Raw genomic sequence first — 16,201 nt, forward strand, 5'->3', positions numbered from 1 at the left:
TCAACGGCGTTTCGAGTTTAAAAAAAAATCAGTCGTTTTAATCTTGCCTCGTAAAATGAGTTACACGTCTCGAGAATAGAACATTACGTTGCGGAGAAGTTCAACCAGCGGGTCGAATGTTTAAATTATTTACACAGATCTCGAGAGCGATACTATAACAACCGCGAGCCTCAAAATTCTTATGAAAAAGGCAAATATATTTATTTGTTTTGTTTTTTTTAAAGACTCTTGCATTCTTTCTCGAGACCTCCTGTCCAGTTACCGTCCACAAGTTTTGGGGAAACTGAATATTTCATTTGTCCACCAAATCCAGCACTTTTATTTTTTTTGCCGTGGTGCTGCAACGAGACATCACGAGCGTGAGAAACTGCCGTCTCTGTGCATGGCGCCGGCCGCGCCGCCGCGGGTGATTTGTTCGCCCCCAGTTGAGGTCGAAACGCTGCGTGACTCAGTCACCCCTCAAGTGCCCATTTGAATTGCAGAGAGTCAAAATATTTCATTTATGCATGCGCTATTGAAATGTCGGGGCCGCGGAATCCCCCTAGAGCGCGCCGGCGAACTGCAGCCCAAAGCAAACGGGCCGCAAATCTAACGAACAATACTTAAGTAATGAACCGGGGAGGAGGGGGGGATGAATAATGGGGGAGAAAACACAGCGGAGAAGAGCCGGCGTCATAATGAGGAGCTTGCTGGATTTTTATTTGTGATTTAAATTCTTTTTTGGGGGGCGGTAGAGGTGGATTAACGCAGGCTTTAGGCCTTGATGAAGAAGAAGAAAAAAACAAAGGAAGGTTGGTCGACATGTATATTAGATGTCTGTTGGATATAAACAGCAGCAGCGGAAGGAGACAAAGGGAGTTTAGGAGGAGTTTTAATGAGCATCAAAAGTTCCTCATTAACTGAATGTTGAGGAACTTTTGCATCACGTCAGCCAAAAAAAAAAAATATTGGCCAAAGTGATAAAGCAGTAAAGATTGAGGCTGCATTGAAAAAACGAAAACATTTCAAAACGACTTTTCAAAGTGTATGGAAGAATTGAAAAGTGATCAAAGCGCAATTTAGCCTGATTCACCAGAGGCAGCATTTTGCCACTTAAATTACCTGGAGAAGAACTCATGGGTAATAAAATAACACAATAAATGCATTAACAAACGAGCAGGTGTACTCGAGGCTTCCTAATTGGTGCGCGGCATGAAAACATCTGTAGCGGGGGAAAAAATGCCACCCAGCCGCTAGCGCAGCATCGATGCTAACAGCTAAGAGCAGCCGTTCTTTAGAGCTTGCGGTCGCTTCTTTCTTTCTTTCTCTTCTTCTTCTGTGGGTTTTGTATTCTGTTTGCTGTTCTACTAACATTTGATGGATAGATAGATAGATAGATAGATAGATAGATAGATAGATAGATAGATAGATAGATACTTTATTGATCCCTTTGGGATGACTTGAGCCAAGCCAAAAAAAGAATACAACAGAAAAATAACATGCGCATTAGTGTGCAGCTTGACAAGCCGGACGAGCGAGAGCGTTAAACCTACAGCACCTGCAATGAAATCATCTGGCAACATTAGCCGTCACGCTGATTTCACCGGGGCCAGATTTGGAAATGATGAACATATATGTATATATACATATATATATATATATATATATTCCCCTCCCAATCAACCCCCCCAATCGAGTGAGGAGCCTTATTAAATCGAGCGGGAGACGTTGGAAGGAAGAGGGGCCGAGCTGCCGCCCACCTTCTTCTCCGAGTGCAATGTGTCCGTCGAGCTGCGACCCCGGGCAGCTTCATCAAGCGTCCGCTTCCTGTTGTCTCGTCCGATTGGCTCACAAACTCACTGGAGGACAGCGGTGCATCATAAAAAAAAACTCCGGCGACTCCTCTTTTCTCAGCCCCTCCCCCTCCACATGCCCCGCCCACCTTTTTCATCCAATATTCGGCGCGGCGTGACGGACGCTTTATAAATGCTGCATTCCCCCCCGGCGGGGGCCCCTCGGTGGCGAGTTAACCTTAAGGGTGGCGGCGCTCTGAATGTCAACCCTCCTTCACATGTGGACCTTTTTAAATGCCACCGCTCTTTATTCTGCAGCGGCCGAGCAGGACAGACAAAAGGCGAGAGGACGGGGCGGCGCCGCAGAGGAGGAGGAAGCAAAGTTTTTTTTTTTTTTCTTCTTCTACTCCTTTTAATTCCTCCGCTGCGGAAAGAAAGAAAAAAAAAACAAAAAAACAAACGACTGGCAGCCTCGGCTCAGCCTCCTGCAAGGTGTTTGTGTTTAGGAGGACTTAGAAATGAATGCGTGGGAGAGCCGAGCCACTTATTTGCAGATTTGTTCGGCATCAATTTGTTCAGCCTTGGACAAACGGGGCAAAGAGTCGAGCTCCGGGCTTATAAATAATCCGTAATGGCAGAAAAGGAAAAGGGGTGGTGGGGGGGCGGAACGCACAGCCAAAAGACTTATAAAGCTTCATTATTGGCCACAATCACAGGGAGCTGGTATAAAATCTGTGAAATGAAAAAAAAAAATAAAAAAGCTTAGTGGAGGGAAAAAAATACACTCCAGTCCACTTTAATTGGAGATCCTTGGAGATAAAGTCTTATCAAACACCCTATAGGAGAAAATGAATATTTAGGAATAAGATTAAACAAACTGCCAGAAGCTGGAGACGCATCGCAGATGAGGGCCAAGACAAAATCTATATCGGTGTGGAAACATTTTGGTTTAGGCTCGGCTAAGTTCGTACGATGATGAGTTTCGCTTTCGATTCTGGATTCTGGATCGTTTGAACGTTTGAACGTCGGAAAACTAAATATCGTGGCCTTTAATTAGGATTTTTTTTTCAGTTTCATATGAAAAAAAACAACATTATGATGATTATTATTTCATTTGAATTAATTTTATGGAATTTAACCTAACTTATTTTTCAAAAGATGTGGCTACAAACTGATGCATCACTTGCTCACCATGAAAAAAGAAGCAGCAGAAATTGAGCTGCAGCCGTCTGGAACAAAGTGTAAAGCTGCTCAGTCTGATGAAGGTTCAACCACCAGCAGGTAAAAACTTTGTCACAGAATGACTTTGACCTCTGACCCCGATCCCCCGTCACCCTCTCATGAGGCCGAACACAAGCGACAGAGCCGCAGCACCAAAGAGATGACATATGATCATCGCAAAAACAATAAATAAATAAGACGGCCACTCGGAATCACCTGGGGATCTGCAACCGCGACCTTTGACACTTTGGCCAACCGAGCGAATCCGACCAAGCGCTTCTCCAGGACGCCGGCTAAGAGGGATTTTTTTCTTCTTTTTTTTTTTTTTAACCGAGAACATCCCGATAGTCGCGGAGAGCCTCCTGTGATCCGTCAGCGTCCCGGAACAGCTGTCGACGGAGGCGGTCGCTATCCCACATTAAATCTCTGCCGCTCGCGCCGCCGACGGATCAGCGGTCCAATTTCACACAAGTTCGCTCAGACTGAGGGAACGAGGATTCCTCGGCTCGGCGGAGAACGAGGGGAGTGATTTGAAGTGGCTCAAAGGGGCGGCAGTCTCGAGGTGGCTGGGTGGGCGGAGGTTTGGGAGAAGTAAGAGACGGCCGAGGAAGGAGATGGAAACAATAATCGAAGCGTGATGATGGAGGGAGATAAAAAAAAAAAAAAAAAAACGGAGGGCGATGAGGTGGAGGAGGAACTTTCTCCGACTGATGCTTTCATGGAAACTGAATTGGGATCCTAATTTTTTTATGGCTGTTAAAAAAAAACCCCACACAAACAAACAAACAAACAAGCCTGGCCTTTGTAAACACAACCTCAGTCTGCAAGATGAAATCCCTCAGTTCTTGGGCCGCACTTCCACGATTCCACCACTAGGGTAAAATTGCTCAGTCAATCTGAGCGTCATACGTACGTTTTTCTGCAGAAGTTTCTTTTTCTCCGACTTTTTCCATCACTTCAGGAGTAATATTTGCCAGTTCCTTCCACCCTCTCCACCTCGGGGTTCTGATCCAACAACATCTATCGCAATATTTTATCTCTTCTCCCTCTGAGGCGGCTCACTGCCACACAAAGGCGGTGGGTTCAAATCCGAAGCTGGGGTCGTTCTGCCCGAGTCCCACGCAGCTTCACACGCTAGTTAGTTAGCGCAGCAGTTAGCGCCGTAGCCTCACAGGAAGAAGGTCGCGGCGGGTCCCACGCCCCCCCTCCCCCTTGGCATCACTTCAAACAAACTTTTTCGGTCAGATATCTGAGTTTCTTTTCATGCCTCACTAACCCGGCTCCATTAGGTGCAATTTCAGCCTGGAGGTTTCCAGTGCAGCCACGCCGACGCGGCCGCATCTCATCTTTCAGCAAGCAGAAAGGAATCGCGGAACCCGAGTCCGATGACTGAGTTATTAGAGCGAGTCATCGGGCCCATCGGTCTGGAGCCGGCCGTGGATGAACAGCGTGAGGCAGCTGCTTTTTACACTTACCACACACCCACACACACACACACACACACACAATAAACACAACAGGAATTATTTTTTAAAATACATCCAATTCCTCCTCTGGGCCATTTTCACATCTCCTGCCAGAGCTCTGCTCTCCACAAGGAGGCCGGGACCTCCGATGAGCCTGTTGATGTTTTTAGAACAATACCTGCTCCTGCTTCTCCATCCACATCCATCAGGGGAGGACTGAAATCCACAAATGACGGACGCACGAGGAACAGAGAGCCGAGAATTTGCCGGATAACAACGGATAAACGTTGCTGTGCTTCCATTGTGCGAAAGGTCGTTCGAGATCTCGGGAGACGAGGGGTGGGTGTGGGGGGGGGGAGATTTAGGGAAGGGGGGGCATCAGGGCAGAGCGAGGCTCTCTGGTGTAACCTCTCCTCCATCCTCTGCAGCGCTCCGATCAGCAGGACGGAGGCGAGATAGTGGCGGCGGCTGTTATCGCGAGCCTTCACCCAAAATCTGAAAGCCATTTTTCTTCCTCTGTCGTCACATAAAAGCGGCCGCCGTCCGTATTCCTGCCGCCGCCGCCGATGAAAGACAACGGCCATGACTTATTTTTCTTTTCTTTTTTGCGCTGCCCCGGTGCCAGATTCCCGATAAATGCGCCGTCGGGTCGGCGTCTCCACAGCTCGGCCGTCCGTCTGATTTAAAATGCCGATAACAAAGAAGAAAACGAGAGGCTGACAGTTGCCTTTTTGACGACGGCTCCTCGGCTGACAGCTTGACAGTGCAGAGCTGCCCGTCCGTCTGTCTGTCTGTCTGTTCGCCTGTTTGGCTTTTTTTTTTGTCTCGCTCCTCCGTCCGTCTGTCTGTCTGTCTAGTACTTCTGATATCCTGAGCTAACGGGCCCCTTGTAAACACACGAGCGCGGCTACACTCGCAAGGTTTCCCCACGTATCATCTTAACGCCTTAATCCCCTCGAGCTGCGCTAATTCCCCCCGATTGCTCTGATGTAGATTTCTCGCGCGCCGTGCTTGTTTGTTTCCTTTGTCCGCAAACATCGCGCCGGTGTTTATCGGGAGGCGAAAGATTGGAGGGAACGAACGCTCGGCTGATGGCAGAGCGGAAGAAGCAGACGCTCAGCAGCTAACGGGGGACATGCTAACTAGCTCTCACGCAGTGAGACGTTTTGAAAAAAAACTTCTGCAGAGGTGTCACTATGTCAGGTCGAAAGGCGACCAAAGTCCAAAAGGTTCACGTCAGGTCCGAAATCCCATTTAATGCGCAAGTTGTCATTTCTCATCCTCTATGTGTTAGTTGCCGTGCTAGTAAATGTAGCAAAAATACATAATGGGACCCATTTAAAGAAACTCACTGGGCAACTCATATGAGAGTCCAGGCAGAATTGGCTGATAAAATGAGAATCTATGTAGAAAACAGAAAATCTGAAGCCTGAACAAGGCATCTATCTATCTATCTGTCTATCCATCTATCCATCCATCCATCCATCCATCCATTCTCAATACCCACTTCTTCCTGAAGGTTGCAGGGTGTACAAGGCATACGCAAGAAAAATCTTTGCAGTGGAAAAACTCCATTCTAATAAATAAGTATAGAAAAATAAAACAGATTTCACTGGCTTTTAAATATTTGCGATCTTATAAAGGGCCAGCGCAGGAGATTCGATCCAGCCATGAACTTTGCAGGACCCTTAAAAAAAACCTCCTTCAGTCACATTAATCCCATTATTTCTTCAGTCCAAGATTGGCGCAGCGCTTCCGATTATTGCAAAGGTCGGCGACCTTTGACACCGAGGCGCTGCCCGAGCTCTCGTCCGAGCCAAAGCAGATTCCCCGCAGTTGTTCTCTCCTCCCTCTCAAACAGGGAGATGTTGTCTGGCGGTGACAGGATTGCCTGCGATCACCATCAACTCGCTCCTTTTTGTCCCAAATGAGCCCTGCTTCCGCCCCGGCCTCCTCATCGATTGGTTGTGCACTCCGGGAAGCCATTCGGATGGGAGATTTTGTTGTTTTTTTCCAAGATGGTTCACCCAGAGTTCAGGGGAAAAAAAAAAAAAAACTAACTAACTTATTCAGCTGCCTTGCAGGGTTGGTGGTGCTGCGTTGGGATTCATTTTTTTCCAAAAAATAAAAAAAAATAAAAAAATGATTTCTCAGCGAGATAAGAATTCAGAGGAGCGAAAAGGAGGAGTGGCATTTATTTCATTTTATTTTTTATTTTTTAATCTCCCACCGGTGGCACTTCTCACACTCGAGGGCAGGGCTGTGAATAAACCTCTCAGGGCCGTCTACATCCAGAGTGACATTTCGGCCGAGGGGGCCGACAGCTCTTTCTCTCTGCTCGGCGTCACAGGAAAAAAATAAATAAAATAACACGCTGAGGTCTAAAATATGCTCAGACAAGTTGAACTACTTAACCACTTTACATAAAACAAAAAAAGGAAAAAGACAAGCTGCACCGCGGACCTCTCGTCTTCCGTCTATTTAAAATTGCATAACTGGCGGAGCGTGTAGCTCACCTGCAAATGGAGACTTTTTAGCTTTCGCACAGTCAAGTATGGATAATGGATGAAAGCCCAGGTAGTGTGCCTGTGTGTGTATGGGGGGGTTTGTGGTATTTATAATGGGCTGATCTGGCTTGGCGCTGAGAAATTGCAGCGGTCAGAGGTGGATTTCGCAATATTTTCTCTGCGAATGCAAATGAAAAATGACAAAAAGGGAGTCGGACGCTGTGACAACACACAGCGCAGAGGCTCATAAATCACACCACTGCTATTACTCACCTTCCTGGTTCAAGAAACACCCGGTTTGGGTGTGTGTGTGTGTGTGGGGGGGATTAAAAAAAAACAACAACAACCCAACAATCTATTTATTATTTCGGGGACCAGTTGGAGAATTTATATCCAATCATTATTTTTATTCCACTGGTTTTTAAAATTTGGCGACAAAAGCAGCAGCAGCAGCAGCAGCAGCAGCAGCAGCAGCAGCAGCAGCAGCAGCAGCAGCAGCGCCCTCTAGAGACGTTTAGTTCTCTTTTTTTTTCTTGTCAAGGCTTCGTTTGGTGATCAAAACGTAAATCCACTTGAATAATCTTTCCCGACAGAAGCAGCAGCAGCGGCGGCTTTGTCGTCGTCGTCGTCGTCGTCATCATCATCATCATCATCATCATCATCAGAGGAAAACTGCGCTTACGTCACGCTGCGAGGCAATCACTGGGCTTCCAGCGGCGCTCGCAGCGCAGTTTTCTTTGAGCGAGTCTCCTTTGAAAATGTCCGGTTCCTATCTTCACCCTCTCTCTTTCCCTTTCTCTCTCTCGCTGTTTGATAAACAACTAGAATAGCTGGCTTCCAAAAGCAACGACCAACAATGCGCCCCGCCGGACAGCCGCCTCACTTCTTTCTCCTCCACGTGCAGCAGCTCCCCCGCCGTGTGCCTTCATTTTTTCTCTCTGTCTCTCTCTTCCCTCCCTCGTTCATTTTAATCACAAAGTCAACCGGGTTTTTAAAAAAAAGGAAATGAAGTCGCTTCCTTGATTGCCTCAAGCAGGGGGAAGGGATAGGTCACACAAAACTGAACCAATTAACCTGGATGTCTACGGAGGCCCTGGTGATGCTTTCCGATGCACAGAACCACTCTGGAGTTTCACAGCGGGAAAAAGATTAGCAAACCCCCCCGCACACACACACACACACACAAAATTTTACGCCTATTTTGTGGCCAAATACTTTTGGGTAGTTTAGCAAAAAAAAAAAAAAAAAAACATAATTCAAAGTAAACTTAACATTTCAATACTTGGGGTTGTGGTGTTTCAGTACTAACGGCAAAATATCCTCCGGTACCCCAGAGACCAGCGTCACCATCATGAGATTCCAGTCAAGTACAGTGAGTCCTGGTCCAGCACGTCTGAGCTATACTAAGCTAACTTTTCCTTACTCGTGAGATTCAGATCTAGGTCAAGATTTTCTAATCCACAAGAGAGTTGATACTTAACAAACTTAGTTATTAAGATCCGAAATTGTCTGCAAGACTCGGTGTGGTCCAGTTTTTCTCAAATCTTCAAATTTCTGAGATTCATTTTGGAAAAAATAGCCAAAAAACACAATTTTTCATAGGCATACATTTCGGCTGAATCATTTCCCTGTGTGAAACTCTGGAGTGGTTACGTGGATTAGAAAATGTCGCCGCGGCCTCGACAGACGTCGTGGTGAGCAGTAACAAAAAAGAAAAAGTGGGGGTGCCAGGAGAATAAAGGCTTTGTATGAAAACAGAAGAATAACTGTTCAACAAGTGTCAGCGCAGTTGACGTCTGAGGCAGCTGCCAAAATATCATTTTTCATTTATTTTCTTGTCCGTGTCGAAACAAAAAGAAAAAAAACAGCAGGAGAAAAGGGGGGGCGGGGGGGGGGGGTGAGAACGCTGTGTATATATAATAAATAAATAAATCATCCAGAGAGTGTTTTCTTACTTTTCTGATTGTGTCAGAGTGAGGCCGGGTCACCCGCTGCTCCCTGGACGCCACATTGTGCCGCCACAGTATGTGGTCCACTTCAATCCACTGCTTAGATGACCTGGCGCTCAAATCAATAACCCAAAAGGCACAATGTGCAGGCTTTTTTTTTTCTTTTTCTTTTTGTTTCAAGACAAGCGCTATTGATTGGCATCGCTGGTGTTTGGGACAGTGGCAAATTCAAAAAAAAAAAGAAAAATCAAACTTGTAGCGGTGGAGAAGTTTCTCGCGGAAAAGACAACAATTTCACTTTTTCCAGAAGAATATGTGTTTTTGAAGCGCCACGGTATTTAGCTCTTTATTGAAATGACTCTTAAAACAGTGAAAAAAAATTGATGAAACAGAGCTATTCTATGACTATTGTTATGCTATTTCACTGACTGTTAATATCATTTCTTCAGGTTCGGCGGGCCGGGATTAAAAAGCTTAAAGGGCCACGTATGGAGGAGCCACTTATTGTTAAAAGGAAAATACATCTGGCAGGTGGGCCGATGTGTCACACCACGCCATCCCAGCGGTGGAGAGGTGCTCGACGCAGCCGCGCGACGCTTCATTTAGCTTCGGCGGGTGGGGGAAAAATAGAGCTTTCGAATGCGCGCCGGCAGCAGGGGCTCCGTTCAGCCAACATCAGCCGGGGAGATCAAAACACTTTATCTATGGCGGCTGAAGCCGCGCGTTCACGGGGATTTTCACACCCGATTCGCAGCGTGAACGGTACAGGTGTAATTTCTGATAATTTAGCGTCGCGGTGGTTCCCACGGAGGCTAGCATGTGGCGTTTCCACGCCACGCTTACAGTCTAGCTGGCTAGGACCGCTTTTTTTTTTTTTCTTTTCTTTTTTAATTGCTGAGCAGAAAAAAAATTCAGATTTCTCCATTTCGAAAAACTGTTGAACGGTCCCGTGTTGGAGTTGACAGGTTTTTAGTTTTCATCCCTGAGTGAAACAGAATTGCACCATTCAATATAAAAACAACAACAACATTCAGCGTTGTAATTTGCTGTGGTGACGCTAACCTAAAAAAGAGGTCATTAATATACCGGCGCCCTTTGTGACCTCACGGGAGGCTTATTTTCAAGAAAGCTGGGTTTCAGCAACCGGAAAACTGGAGAGAAAGGACGAATATTGGTGCAGGCTAACTGGGGTCACTGGCTAACTGGGGTCACTGGTTTTTCCCGCCGGGCCCCTTTCATTCACCTCTTTTCCCGCGTTCAATGTTTTACCAACTTCCTGCAGCTGGACTTTGTAAGAAATAATACGCTCACATTTAAGACCACTTTGTCCAACAGTCTAATCCCGCCCACCTCGGGGAAAAAAATGTTACTGGCACTTTTCTTTTGTATCAAAACACTCGCTGACATCAAAGTCCCGCCTCCTCCCTCTCACCTCTATACAACCTGCTGAACTTCACCTCGCACCTCTTTGGATTTCCGTCTCAGATCTTTTCAAACGTTTCACCTTAGGCTTTTCCTTTTCGGAGCGGCCTTGCATGATAAACTGTCCAGCATCCTCTTCGGAGCAGTGGCAGGGTTTGGTTAGCCCTCCGTTTGCAGCCTGCTGCTGGCTGTTTTTAGCTTTTACCCTACAGCGGCTTCAAAAGGGCCGGAACCGACGGCCAGGGCGAGGTCTGGTACCCTATGTGACTACACAAAGGGATAAGCGTTTTGGCGGCGGGACCAAGCAACCCTCATGTCATGAGTTTATCAACAGACTAAAGCGCTGAAAATATGCTGTGATAAATATAATTTGTGTGTAATCAGTAGTTCTAGATAATGAAGGACCTTTAACCTCTTTTAACGTTTCATCAACAAACACTTTGGTTTGAGGGATTTGCCAGAGGAACAAACAGTGGCACCGAGGATTAAAATCCAGCAGGTGTTTGCAATCAGATTTCTTAAAGGTAAAAAACAACAGAGAAGAAAAATCCGCTGACGGCGACCCTGACGACCTCGACGACACTCAATTTTCCTCCCTGCACGATGAGATAATTACAAGCGGAGCGACGGCATTTATCTACTTACTATGGGGTCGGACTCCCACAGACATGAAGTCCCTTTGTTTTATTCAGCTGAAAAACAAACAAAAAACAAACTAACAAACAAACAAAAAAACCCCCGATTTTAATGAGCTTTAAAGGCAAAGGAGCGAGGAGACCGGGGTTTATCAGCGGCGGACAGTCTTAGTTATTAACTTTATTTATTTATTTATTTGCCTGTTGCTGTGTTCAGTGATTACACTGACACGCACACAAAAAGAAAGAAAACAATCGTTAAAAACACGCGGAAAAAAACCAATGAGCGGCTCGACAGGAGGCTGGATGCTGCTCCCGCTTCTCAGAACACGTGTTGCATCGCAACACAAAACACACAACACAACACGGGTGTAGAGGAAAAAAAGAAAGAAAGAAAGAAAGGAAAAAATAAATCCTGTGTGAGAGTCGGGTGCTGCTAGAAACAGAAACAGTCGCTCTGAGAGCAGCTGGTCAACGTGCGGCGCAAATACAAACAACAACAACAACAACAACAACAACAGCAGCAACAGCAACAACAGCAGGTTATTGGCTCAGTGTCCCCGTCTGGGACGCGCTGTTGTCGGGAGAAAGAGAGAGAGAAGATCAATAACAGCCTGTCAAGCTTCTTTAGCGACGCGTCCGCAGCTCTGTGACCCTCCGACGGCTCTGATCAGAGATGACAGGACGAGACGGAGAGAGACGAAGAGGTAAAGAGCCAAAGATCTTTTTTTTTTTTTTTTAGCCCCGCCCACCAGTGACTGCCAGTCCTCGGGGGCCAAACCGGGTCGGGAACGAGAGAGAAGCAGGCAGTGCCGAGGGCGAAGTCGCATCTTTTTGGGGAGTTTTTACCACAAAAACCAAGCCAAATTTTACACACTGGGCCTTTAAGTTCTGCCTCAAATCCTCAACAATCATCAGTCAAACACGCAAAACAAAAGTCAAAGCAAAAAAAAAAAAAAAAAAAAAAACTCTCAACCCGCATGACATTTGAGATAAACTGGCTAAAAATAAAATTCCCAGCAGTGCATCAGTAGTGGGCGGAGCTTCGTCTCGTCTGTGCGCACCTTGAAAACAAAACAATCCCACATTCATGCTGCAGCCAAATGCTGCTGGCAGCCGCTTGATGATGACAAAGACTATGCTGCTGGCCGGGGACCATCGGCCAGCCAGCCGACCGGCCGCTGCTGCTACTGCCGCTGCTGCTGCTGCCGCTGCTGCTGCTGCTGCTGCTGCTGAGTCCTGCGTAATTATACAGCAGCACAAAAAAGAGGGGAAGGCCGGACACGGTGCCACAGCGCATTTAATGCGTCTGCCAGCCAGCGAGGGAGTGAGTGCGTTCCAGTCCGATGGCAGCCGCGGCGGCAGCGTGCTATCACAGGGGCATTGTTTACCTCCGAGAGAGGAGGGAGAGGAGAGAGGGGAGAGAGGGGAGAGAGAGGAGGGAGAGGAGAGAGAGGAGAGAGAGGAGAGAGAGGAGAGAGAGGAGAGAGAGCAGAGAGGGGAGAGAGGGGAGAGAGAGGAGAGAGAGGAGAGAGAGGAGAGAGAGGAGCTGACAGAGCTGCAAAAAAATTAAGAAAAAAAAATCCACCCAAGTTCTCAGTGAAGCAAATGAAGTGATGGAGGAGGTGGAGGAAGAGGAGAGAAAGGCTGGAATGTAAAAACGCAGCTTCTCTTCAGAGGCTGCCTCGCGTCACCTCGCTAACAAAGCCCACGGACGAGGGGGCGGACTGCAAAAAGAACAAAAAAAAAAAAAAAAAAAGCAACAAAAAATAAAACCCGATGAAACAGCTCATACGTTTTCAAACTGCCACACACACACACACACACACACACACACACACACACACACCCTCCACACAATCTGAAATGCGGAGATATGATACACTGCTGGATGAGGACCCGACTCAGACGATTTTGCCATTTGCTCAAATGACCAAGGGTGGATTTACAAGCTATTTTCTGATTGGTTATCTTTTTTTTTCTGTCAGTCAGATAGGATAATGCATTTTAGTAGTCTGCCTACATTACCATAAAAGTGGCAACATGCAGGTGTGTGGAGGCTTATGGACGTTACGCAAGCACAGGGTTATAAAACTAGAACTAAAGGGCGGAAAAAGAAGCGTTTGTGAAACACAGTGTGGAGCTGATTTATCGCTTTGAATGCGCACAATTATTCTGCCGCTGCGTCGACGGGGAGGTCGGCCTTTCAAAGCTGGAGCGAGAGCAACTTTATTCCCCGAAGACCATGTATGATCAACACACAGGTTAAAAGAAAAGCCTCATATAGCATAGACCTTGATACATAGACACAGGCTGAAAATTATAGAAAGTATGTTTTGAAATCGAGGTTAATCTAGGTGAAAGCTGCAGCTGTTTGTTATTTTATATTTATTATTTATTTAGTTTCTTGATTGTTTGTGTTGTGCGGGAAAAACATGACAAGCAAAGAATCTGGAATCTTGAACGCCTGTGCAATGTTACCATTGACATTTAACGAAATGGCAAAGTCCTTTCAACATTTGGCCATGAACTGCTCCAACAGGCAAAGGAATAAAAAAACAAACAATCACATCATGTTCGCAAAAACACTCGGCCTGATTTGGACTAAAAGTCACAGAGGAGATGACGTTAGAAAAAAAAAATAAAAAAATAAAAAAAAACTTTTCCAGTAAACACGCATCCATCTGCATCGGGATTTAACACGACACAGACGTTCAATAGATCGAGATTTTGCTTGATTGTTTCAGATTAGAAAACCCAGAAACATTAGTGTTCATGTTTTGGTGCCGCAATAAGATAAAGCCACGTCTGTCTGCCAGTTTTAAGGCCTGTGTTCGCTCTCGCTTGGAGGTCAAGTCGAAGTCGAGTCCGTCGACTCCTGACAGGAGCAGCAGCAGCAGCGGCCGTCTGAGGTCGTTTCTTTACATAATGAAAGGAGAAAACGACTAAAAGGAAGCAAAACGCTGCCATTTGGCAGCTAGCGGAAGGGGGGGGGGGGGGGTGGAGGATGGAAGTGAGGACGGCTTGGCAGGGCGGTTCGTGGGTGTATTATCAGGGGCAGAGCGGGCGGGAGAGAGAGAGAGAGAGAAAGTCAGAGAGCATTGCGAGGAGCAGCTGAGACGGTTGAAGCATGAAGACGCAGAAGACCAGAAGACCAGGAAGGTTTGAGTGAGAGGCAGCCAGGAGGAAGGCAGCCAGAGGAGGGAAGGAAGGACGGAGGAGGAGCGGGGAAATGGGGCAGGGGGGGCTTGTTCTTCTTCTTCTTCTTCTTCTTCAAGGCACGGCCAAGCGATCACAGAGTCACGACTTGGCCGGAGAGAGTCCATTCCACTGTGAAGCCGAATGTTCATCTGACCGGAATTCTTGGGGGTTTTTTTGGAAGGGAATTCAGGATTTTTTTTTCTTTTTTTTTTTTTGTATCTGGGGTGCCTGGGAGATGTCTCAGAAATGCGTCAGGTGACAAGATAACTTTCAAAAAAGGTGAGCTGTGCCCAAAATCGCCCTCTCACTCACTACATAGAACACTATGTCGGGGCTACATTGTTTTGTAGCAGCGTCAGTGTATAACCGATGGTCCCATCATGCATTGTGCTCACACTGACCCAAAGGTAGAAAAGGCAAGCGTCATTCTAAAAAAATATATATATATATATATGAAATGAAAAATGCACATGTGTGTAAATTGATTTATATACTCTTTTAATTATTATTATTTATTTTTGTTGGGCTAATGAGTGCATTATATAGTTAGCTACTTATAACTCAATATATGGGGAGTTGGGAATGTGTGAGGACCATAGGGAAGAAGTGTAGGGAAGAAACGAGGAGAACTCTGACCTTTGCCGAGGCCGTGGCTGTGATGCCTCGCTTGGCGGCGATGTCGCTGCTGGACGTGGTGGCGACGGTGACGGGCGGGGTCGGCAGCAGCGAGGGGATGACGGGCAGCGGCAGGAGTCCCGGCCGGTTGTTGCCGTTGACCACGGCGGAGGCACAGCTGTGATTGGCTCCCCCGTTGTGGAGGCCAGAGGGCCGGACGTCCCTCCGCTCCCAGGGACCCCGGTAGTCCCTCTCGAAGCGGTGGTGGTGGCGCGACATCGCGTCCTCGTCGTCTGGGAGGGAACTAGAGGGGCTGACCTGTGTAGGGGAAGGAGGAGGAGGAGGGGGAGGAGGAGGAGGAGCAGGAGCAGAGGCGGAGAGAGGGGGGAGGGCAAAGGTCAGTCAGGCAGTGAGAGGTTTTGCTTTTGTGTAGGCCCGCAAATAACGATTATTTTTGTTGTTGACTAATCTATCAAGTATTTTTTTTCAATCAAAATGACACACAGCATGTATTTGTGACATAGTTGTTATATTGCTCAACGTAAAATATCGTAGGTATATTCATTCACAATGTAAAGGTTATATGCAATGTTTATCAGAGTGAAATAACTTATACAAAATTCTTACAACTTAAATATCGAATTAATAGGCCCTAAATACCACAGTTGAAAAAAGTGCCAAGTGAAAGACACAATTCAACACAAACGCGAGCACTGACAGGGGCTCTGATTCACTCATTACTGCCGTAAAGTATGCATTTACCTCAGAGAACTATCGTTCGCTGTGCGAGCTTGTTCTATGATTTTCCGACGTGGGGAAAAAACGTATTTTGTACTTGCGTCATAAGGTGATGATAAATGAACAAATAAGCGTGTCATTTAAAACATAACAACAAAGTATCTGTCTTCGACGTTATTTGTGAACTCCTGTCTGCGGTGCGTGACGATACAGCCACTCCGGCGTGTCGGCGTTTACCGTGTTCGAGTATCGCCGTACTGCTACCATGCAATGCTAGCTGAGCTTCACAGAGTTGATATCTAACGTGTTTCGCCGCTTCATTTTCTATGAAATATTCCTAAACTTTAGAAACTTTGGGTCGGAGTTTTCAAAGCCGTTCTTCTTCTCTGTTTTCAGCAGGACGTAAACAACGAGCGACACCGCCGTCAGCGCTCAGTACTACACTGCAGGTACAAACCAGCATGCAGCAGCCGGAGTCCGCCAACAATATAACATTGTTGTTCAGCAATGATTAGCCCTTTGTTTATAGCCTCCTGCCAAAACTCCTGGTTTTAACTAGCTGATGCTGGTTAGCTAGGATTTAGCTAACTGATGCTTTGCTGATACTTCAGGCACTGAAAGGTACTCAGAGGGCTGGGCAGGGGGAGGCTCAACATTTTCCTGGAAAAGAAAAAT

General features: G+C 46.6%; 1 protein-coding gene across 3 annotated transcripts in view; it reads right to left on the reverse strand.

Moving 5' to 3' along the window:
- klhl29 (kelch like family member 29) overlaps window positions 1–16,201 on the reverse strand; it is a 216,111-nt gene that overhangs the window by 126,975 nt on the left and 72,935 nt on the right. For all 3 annotated transcript variants that reach the window (XM_076044723.1, XM_076044721.1, XM_076044722.1), the window contains one exon: window positions 14,810–15,106. In XM_076044723.1, coding sequence (XP_075900838.1) covers window positions 14,810–15,067 — 258 coding nt within the window. In that variant the 5' untranslated portion in view covers window positions 15,068–15,106. The remainder of the gene's footprint in view (window positions 1–14,809; window positions 15,107–16,201) is intronic.

The sequence above is a fragment of the Nelusetta ayraudi genome, unplaced genomic scaffold (assembly GCF_046127955.1).
Source record: "Nelusetta ayraudi isolate G7.1 ecotype Tasmania unplaced genomic scaffold, CSIRO-AGI_Nayr_v1 ptg000082l, whole genome shotgun sequence".
Lineage (NCBI taxonomy): Eukaryota > Metazoa > Chordata > Actinopteri > Tetraodontiformes > Monacanthidae > Nelusetta > Nelusetta ayraudi.